This window comes from Protobothrops mucrosquamatus, unplaced genomic scaffold, assembly GCF_001527695.2.
Source record: "Protobothrops mucrosquamatus isolate PMUCROS unplaced genomic scaffold, P.Mucros_1.0 scaffold5048, whole genome shotgun sequence".
NCBI classification, from domain to species: domain Eukaryota; kingdom Metazoa; phylum Chordata; class Lepidosauria; order Squamata; family Viperidae; genus Protobothrops; species Protobothrops mucrosquamatus.
This window is the reverse complement of record NW_015390925.1, coordinates 16,602-24,921: the sequence shown is the minus strand read 5'-3', so window position 1 is coordinate 24,921 and position 8,320 is coordinate 16,602. Positions and strand designations below refer to the sequence as shown.

At 50.1% G+C, this 8,320-nt stretch overlaps 1 protein-coding gene across 1 annotated transcript in view; it reads right to left on the bottom strand.

Moving 5' to 3' along the window:
• Positions 1 to 458: 458 nt before the first annotated feature.
• Positions 459 to 8,320, bottom strand: part of LOC107299512 (prolyl 3-hydroxylase 2-like) — a gene marked incomplete at its 5' end in the record, with an annotated part of 20,009 nt that continues 12,147 nt past the window's right edge. The window contains 6 exon segments of the mRNA XM_029286789.1: positions 459 to 551; positions 2,004 to 2,144; positions 3,455 to 3,530; positions 4,678 to 4,795; positions 5,184 to 5,334; positions 8,091 to 8,186. Of these exon segments, the coding sequence (XP_029142622.1) occupies positions 459 to 551; positions 2,004 to 2,144; positions 3,455 to 3,530; positions 4,678 to 4,795; positions 5,184 to 5,334; positions 8,091 to 8,186 (675 nt within the window).

The following is an 8,320-nucleotide window of genomic DNA, read 5'->3' as shown; positions in this document are numbered from 1 at the left end:
GAGGAGATGGAGCAGGTTACATGGAAGGACCCTTCCTGTTTCACCCCGTCTTTAAATTAGACCAAAGCTTTGTACAAAAATAGAAAGGCTTCTCATAAGATTTACAACAAATATTATTAAATAAATATTTGGGTAGAGCAGGGGTAGGCAACCTTGGCTCTTTGATGACTGGTGGACTTCAACTCCCAGAATTCCTCAGCCAGCATGGGGGAACTTATGGCCCCCTCATGACTCGTGGACTTCAATTCCCAGAATTCCTGAGCCAGCATGGGGGAACTATGGCCCCCTCATGACTCCTGGACTTCAACTCCCAGAATTCCTCAGCCAGCATGGCTCAGCTTGGAAACCTCTCCCTGTCCCCTCAGCGTGGCTGGCTGGGGAATTCTGGGAGTTGAAGTCCACCAGTCATCAAAGAGCCATGGTTGCCTACCCATGGGGTAGGGGGTCCTCGGCCTGGCTCATAGTTCATCCTTGGGGTTGATGTCCAGCTCGGTGGGACCGAAGGGATGGTGGCCTAACAAGGCGATGATCTCGTCGGCCTGGATCCGCTCCTGGAGAAAAAAGGGAAAGGAGGACAAGAGGTGAAGGATCAGCCAAGGACTTTGTAGGTCTTCTATCGAGTCCAATCCTCTGTGTAAGAAGGAGCCTGTATATCATTTCAGACAAATGGCTGCCTGTTCTTAAACATGGAAGGAAGGAAGGAAGGAAGGAAGGAAGGAAGGAAGGAAGGAAGGAAGGAAGGAAGGAAGGAAGGAAGGAAAAGAGAAAAAGAGAGGGAGAGAGAGAGAGACAGAGAAAGAAAAAGAATGAGAGAAGAGAGAAGAAAGACAAGAAAAAGAGAAAATGAGAAGGAAGGAAGGAGATGGGAATGGGAAGGAAGGAAGGAATGGAGAGAAAGAGAGTGAGAGGGACAAAGAAAAAGAACAAGAGAAAGAAACGAAAAAGAGAAAGGAAAAAGACAAGAAAAAGTGGGAACCAAGGAAGGAGATGGGAATGAGAAGGAAGGAAGGAAACGGCTGCCCACCCGCTCTCCCTTTCCAGCCACCAGGGGGCGCCCTTGCACAACTAATAGTTCCGGATCCGAGTCAGGATGAAAAAAAAAACCCAGGCAAGGCCGGCAGCTGCTTATAAGTCAAGGGGGGACTCTCGGGAGGAGTTTGGGGAGCCCCTTTTTCCGGCCAAGAGAGGCCGCTGAGGCAGCCCTGGAGCCCCTCGCTAGAGGCACAGCCCCCCCCCACCTGACCTCAAAGGGGTTGGCCTGCAAAGGTGTGAATGGGCTCCTGAGTTGGGTCTATATAGTGATCAATTCCGCTTTCCTCCTCCCCTTCCTTCTTTTCTTTCTTTCCTCCCTCCCTCCCTCCCCTTCTTCCTTCCTTCCTTCCTTGCTCCGTTCCTCCCCATCTCCTTCCTTGCTTCCTCCTTTCCTCTGCCCTTCTCCTCTCTCCTTCCTTCCTTCCTTCCTTCCTTCCTTCCTTCCTTCTTTTCTTTCTTTCCTCCCTCCCTCCCTCCCACCCCTTCTTCCCTGCTTCCTTCCATGCTGCATTCCTCCCCACCTCCTTCCTTCCTCCCGCTTTCCTTCCTTCCTTCCTTCCTTCCTTCTCCGTCCCTCCCTCCCTCCCTCCCACCCCCTCTTCCATTTGTTTCCTTCCTTATTTCCTCTGCCTCCTTCTCCTTTTCCTTCCTCCCACCCTCCCCTCTTCCCTGCTTCCTTTCTTGCCTCTGCCCTTCTCTTTCCTTCCTTCCTTCCTTCCTTCCTTCCTTNTCCTTCCTCCCGCTTTCCTTCCTTCCTTCCTTCCTTCCTTCTCCGTCCCTCCCTCCCTCCCTCCCACCCCCTCTTCCATTTCCTTCCTCTGCCCTTCTTCTCCTCCTCCTTCCTCCCTCCCTCCCTCCCCTTCTTTCCTGCTTCCTTCCTTGCTCCATTCCTCCCCATCTCCTTCCTTCCTTCCTTCCTTCCCTCCCTCCCTTCCCTTCCCTTCCTGGTCCCAGACCGGGGCCAAACTCACCGCTTCCCGGTGGAGGGGGTCCAGGGTGAACCACAGAGCCACGGCGCAGCGCTGGCCCCGGGTGACGGCCTTCACCCCGTGGGGGTTCTCCCCGCCGGACGAGAAGCTGACCATCCGGCCGCATTTGGGCCTGACGGAGGCCTGGGAGGAGGAGGGAAGGCGCCCGGCTCGGATCAGGGCCCAACGGAGCCCCCCCTCCCCCCTTCCCCCCTCCCCCTTCCCTGGCCTCTCGGATACAGGCAGTCCTCGACTTAACAACCGTAATGCCACCTGCCCATAAAGCCGCAAAGCAGGTGACGGGCCTCATTTTATGAACTCTTTTTTGCCCCCAGGGAAATGGCTGTTAAGCGAACCCGTTGTTCGTTAGGGGGCATTTTGGCACAAAATTGGAAATAAACTCCAGTGTTTTTTTTTCCCAGCAAAAACGTGAATCGGGGTCCCACAACTGCAGAGGCACCCTGCAAACAATTGTAAATGCGGGGTGTGTGTGTGTGTGTGTGTGTTGCCATTGCCCAAAATGCGGTCATGTGACTGTGGGGGGAGGAGGGGCGGGTCAAAAGTATCTTCTGGGCGGTCCGTGGGAACTTTGAACGGTTGCTAAGCAACCGGCGTCATAAGCCGGGGACTATCAACAATGGACGGACGGATAGAACCTGCGGATCTCCTTTCCATTAAAACAGGGTGTGTGTGTGTGTGTGTGTGTGTGTGTGTGTGTGTGTGTCTCCCCCACCTTGACCCCTTTTAAGACGGGTGGACTTCAACTCCCAGAATTCCCCAGCCTGCCCCCCAAAAACTTGTGCTGTCTTATCATCGGCATACAGGTGGGTCCTCAAGTTACAGCTGTCCGTTTAGTGACCATCCAAAGTGATAACAGCTTGGGGGGGAAAACCCCTCCAGTCCTCGCACTTATAACCATTGCACCATTTCGACAAATTTTTTGAGCAAAATTTGGGCGCTTGGACAACTGGGGGGTCTGTTTACGATGTTCGCAGCATCCCGGCGTGTGTGTGTGTGTGTGTGTGTGTGGTGTGTGTGATGTGATCCCTATTTGTGACCTTCCCAGCTGGCCTCGGACCAGCAAAGCCAATTGGGGAAAAGCTGGATTCGCTTTACGCCCGCAGGAGTCGCTAAACGTCTTCGGCGATTCGCTCAGCAACCCTGGCAAAAACGTCGTAAAATCAGGTGTGACTCGCTTGCCGTTCGCGGCCTCCCAGGCTGGGTTTCCAATAAGGTAAGTCAGCAGGAGAAAAGCTGGATTCGCTTAATGACCTCGTGATTCGGTTAACGACGGGGTTGATCTGCTCAACAAACGTGCCCCCCCCCAAAAAAGCCGTGGCTCCCTTAGGCAACTCTCGGAAGGACCTCGCCTTGCTTAGCGGCAGAAACTTCGGCCCTGATTGTGGTCGTAAGTCAAGGACTACGTGCATGATACAACAGGCCTTGCTACTCACCGTGACCGTCTTGGCGTCCATTTCCGTGAAAATAAATTCCCCGCCTTCAAAATCGCCGTTCATGTAGAGGAGAGCGCTGCAAAGGAAGAGTAGGAGAGCTGAGGAAGGGGAGACCAAGCAGAGCGTCCATCCAACAGGTCAAGCTGAGGACCAACCGGTGGGCCTCTTCTTCTGAGAGAAGCAGAGCGTCCACCCAACAGGTCAAGCTGAGGACCAGTCGGTTGGCCTTCTGGGAGAAGCAGAGCGTCCATCCAACAGGTCAAGCTGAGGACCAATTGGTGGGCCTCTTCTTCTGGGAGAAGCAGAGCGTCCACCCAACAGGTCAAGCTGATGACTGGCTGGTTGACCTCTTCTTCTGAGAGAAGCAGAGCCTCCATCCAACAGGTCAAGCTGAGGACCAACCGATGGGCCTCTTCTTCACCTTATGTACACGGGTGAGACCCGTGCAAAGGGGTCTGCATTGCAGGCTGGGATGGGGGCCCCACAGCCGCAGAGCCTGGTGGTCCTTCCATCTTCCCTTCCGGAGCTCCGTCCGGAGAGGCGTTAGTCCTTGAAGGGGACGGAACAACTGAATAACAGAGCTGGAAGGGGCCTTGGGGGTCCTCTAGTCCAACCCAGGAGACCCTAGAGACCATTCCAGAAAAATGGCCGTCTGTTCTAAAAACCTTCTTTGTAAAAAAAAAGAAGAAGAAGAAAGGAAGGAAGAAAGGAAAGAGGAAAGAAGAAAGAAAGAAAGGACAGAAGGAAGGAAGGAAAGAAAGAGAGAAAGAAAGAAAGAAAGAAAAAGAAAGAAAGAAAGAAAGAAAAGAAAGAAAGAGAAAAAAAGAAAAAGACAAAACAAGGAAGGAAGAAAGAAAGAAAGAAAAGAAAAAAAGAAAAAGAAAGAAAGAAAGAAAAAGAAAGAAAAGAAAGAAAAAGAAAGAAAAAGAAAGAAAGAAAAAGAATGAAAGAAAGAAAAAGAAAGAAAAAGATAAAACAAGGAAGGAAGGAAGGAAGGAAAACAAAGGACAGAAGAAAGAAAAAGGGAAACGGGAGGGAGGGAGGGGGAGGAAGGGAGGAAGAAAGGAAAACAAAGAGAAGGAAGGAAGGACAGAATAATGAAGGAGGAAGGCACCTTGGAGGTCATCTAATCCAACCCGCCTGCTCAAGCGTTGTCTTTTCTGAAGACTACTGGAGCCCCTGAAATCCCTTCTCCTCTTCAGGCTCCCAAGCGGCCCACCCACCTGTAATCCCGGAAGGTGTAGGCCGGGGGCTCCTTCCAGCACTCGTTGGCTTCCGGGTCCAAGAGACAATTGTCCGCGTGGATCGGGTGGCTGAGATCGTTCCTCCGTTCCTGCTGACCTGAAAAGGCCAAGAAGGTGGGCCCAATTAGCACACATTCCTCCTCTGTTGTGATCTTGTTAACTCCAACCTTCTTCCCCTGCTCCCAGTCCCCTACACCAGGGGTCTTCAACGTTGGCCACCTTAAGACTTGTGGACTTCAACTCCCAGAATTCCCTGACACTAATGCATTCTTTTTGACGTGTATCTCCATCGTGGCCTGCTGACTCTCTTGTAATCCCTTTCTCTGCAGTCTCACTGCTCTAGAGGGGCAGAAGCAAAGTAATAGGCATGGCTGGCTGGGAAAATCTGGGAAGTTGAAGTCCGCAGGTCTTAAAAGTGGCCAGCGTTGGAGACCCTCACTCTACTACACCGGTGTTGCTCAACCTTGCCCTCTCCCCAGCCTTACCTGACAGGGCCGTGCGGCACACCAGGTGTGTGTAAGAGAAATAGAGGGTGGAATTCAGCATGAAGTAGGATTCCACTATCTTCCGGGCTTTCTCGCTGACATCGTAGAAGAGGCGGGCACTTTTCAACGGGATCCGCCCCTCGTAGCCAAACTGCAGGCCAATCAAATGATAAACTAAGTTCTCTCTCTCTTTCTCTCTCTTTTTTCTCTCTCTTTCTTTCTCTCTCTTTCTCTTTCTTTCTCTTTCTCTCTCTCTCTTTTCTTTCTCTCTTTTTCTTTCTCTCTCTTTCTCTCTTTCCCTCTCTCTCTTTTCTTTCTCTCTCTCTCTCTTTCTTCTCTCTGTCTCTGTCTCTGTCTCTGTCTCTCTCTCTCTGTCTCTGTCTCTGTCTCTGTCTCTCTCTCTCTCTCTCTCTCTCTCTCTCTCTCTTTTCTCTCTCTCTTTTTCTTTCTTTTTCTCTCTCTCTTTTCTCTCTCTCTCTCTCTCTCTCGTTTTTCCCCTCTCTTTCCCTCTCTCTCTTTCTCTTTCTTTCTCTCTCTTTCTCTCTTTCTCTCTCGCTTTCTCTCTTTTTCTATCTCTCTTTCTCTTTCTTTCTTTCTTTCTTTCTCTCTTTCCCTTTTCTCTCTCTTTCTCTCTTTCTCTCTCTCTTTCTCTCTTTTTTCTCTCTCTTTTTTCTTTTTCTTTCTCTCTCTTTCTCTCCCTCTCTCTCTCTGCATCACCTTCTACTTACACCCACTCATTTAATGACCGTTCAAAGTTATAACAGCATTAAGAAAAGTGACTTATGACCCTTTTTCCACATTTGACTAACAACCACACTTGAGCCAAAATTCCTGTTTTTGAGACCCTTAACTGACTTTTGCCTCGTTTTACGACCTTCCTTGCCACAGTCGTTGTGAATCACCGCAGTTGAGGTAGTTACACGGTCACTAAGCAAATCCGGCATCCCCCGTGGACTTTGCTTGTCAGAAAGACACCAAAGGGGATCATCTGACTCCCGGGGCACACTGCGACCATCCTAAATACGAGTCAGTGGCCCAGCGTCCGAATTATGATCACGCGACCGCTGGGCTACTGCAGCCGTCATAAATTTGAGACAGTTGCCGACTGTCTGAATTTTGATCATGTGACCCCTGGGATACTGCAATGGTCGCAAGTCTGAAAAACGGTCAAAAGTCACTTTTTTTCAGTGACTGTTGTAACTTTGAACCGTCACTAAACGAACTGTTGTAAATTGAGGAGTACCTACAAAGGATGTTTCTGGGATGGGCGCCGTGCCCGTGTCTTGACCGGTCCTACCTGGAAAGGCTAACACTAATGTGGAAAACGAAAATATTGGCTATCGTTCTTTTATGCCCAGGACAACTGAATCAGGCCTCATGGCCAGAGTATTGAACCAAAGTTTGTGCTATGCTTAATTTTGCAGTTTGCAATTTCTTAATACAGTTTTGCTAAGCTTGCTTGTTTCAAATATATTTAGAACATAAGGACTGGAACAGTGAGAAATAGGGAACTGCAAGTAGCTGATGGATGCGGGTTCCGATGTACACGGGTATATGTGGAAATTTACGTTCAGCAGAAAGTCAGCAGGAAGTCAGTAGAAAGTCAGCAAAAGTCAGCAGACCATCTGACTACAGCAGTGTTTCTCAACCTTGACCATTTTAAGGCATGTGGACTTCAACTCCCAGAATTCCACAGCCAGCAATGCTGGCTGTGGAATTCTGGGAGTTGAAGTCCACATGCCTTAAACTGGTCAAGGTTGAGAAACACTGGACTACAGTCTTAGAACAGGAAAGGGAATAAAGAGTTGGGTCTGGACCTGATGGATTGGCCATTGGCCTATAGCTGTCCTTTTGGAATCATATGCCATATGATGCGGGTGAAGAAGGAGAGTGCAAAAGTCGGCTTGAAACTCAACCTTAAGAAAACCAAGATGGTGGCATCCGGCCCTCTCAATTCCTGGCAAATAGACGGGGAAGAAATGGAGGTAGTGACCGATTTTATCTTCCTGGGCTCCAAGATCACCTCAGATGGGGACTGCAGCCAAGAAATTAGAAGACGCTTGCTCCTGGGGAGGAAAGCCATGGCAAATCTAGACAGCGTACTAAAAAGCAGAGACATCACCCTGCCAACAACAGTGCGTAGAGTCAAGGCCATGGTTTTCCCAGTTGCAATGTATGGATGTGAAAACTGGACCATAAGAAAGGCTGAGAAGGGCCAAAGAATGGAGGCCTTTGAACTCTGGTGCTGGAGAAGACTCCTGCCAGTCCCCTGGACTGCAGGGCGATCCAACCGGTCAGTCCTGGAGGAGATCAACCCTGACTGCTCTTTAGAAGGCCAGATCCTGAAGTTGAAACTCAAGGACTTTGGCCACCTAATGAGAAGGAAGGACTCCCTGGAGAAGAGCCTCATGCTGGGAAAGATGGAGGGCAAGAGAAGAAGGGGACAACGGAGAATGAGGGAGCTGGATGGAGTCCCTGAAGCAGCAGGTGTGAACTTCAATGGACTCCAGAAGATGGTAGAGGACAGGAAGGCCTGGAGGAACGCTGTCCATGGGGTTGCGATGGGTCGGACACGACTTCGCAACTAACAACAAAATGCCATATGGTCCTCATTACAATGGCTTATTAATGTAAGTGATGTTGTGTTATTATGCTTGCTACGTTCCAAATCATTAGCAAAATAAACCTCTGAATCTTCAAGTAAGAATTATTGTTTTGTGTTGCTGTCTCTTGTCTTTTCCATTGGGTTTTTCCACGACACCAAGCAAGCAGAAGCTGGAGTAGCCTAAGAGAAGGTCTCCCCTCGTGACCTGCTGATGGACTTGATCTAAGCTAGCTGTGGAGGTCCCCAGATGTCCTCACCCTCCCCAGGAGAAGACGACCCAGCTTGGCACAAGAGCTTCTTACCTTCAGCGCGTTGAGGATGGTGGCTCCTTCAAACTTCTCGTTGGGAGTGTGCGGCGAGGTCTTCCCTCTGTAGCCATCACCAGCTAGGAGGATGTTCTGCAGGAGAAGACCAAAAAGGATCAGGGGACTGGAGGCTAAAGCATATAAGGAACGGTTGCAGGAATTGGGAATGTCTAGTTTAATGAAGAGAAGGACCAGGGGGGACATGATAGCAGTCTTTCAATGTTTGA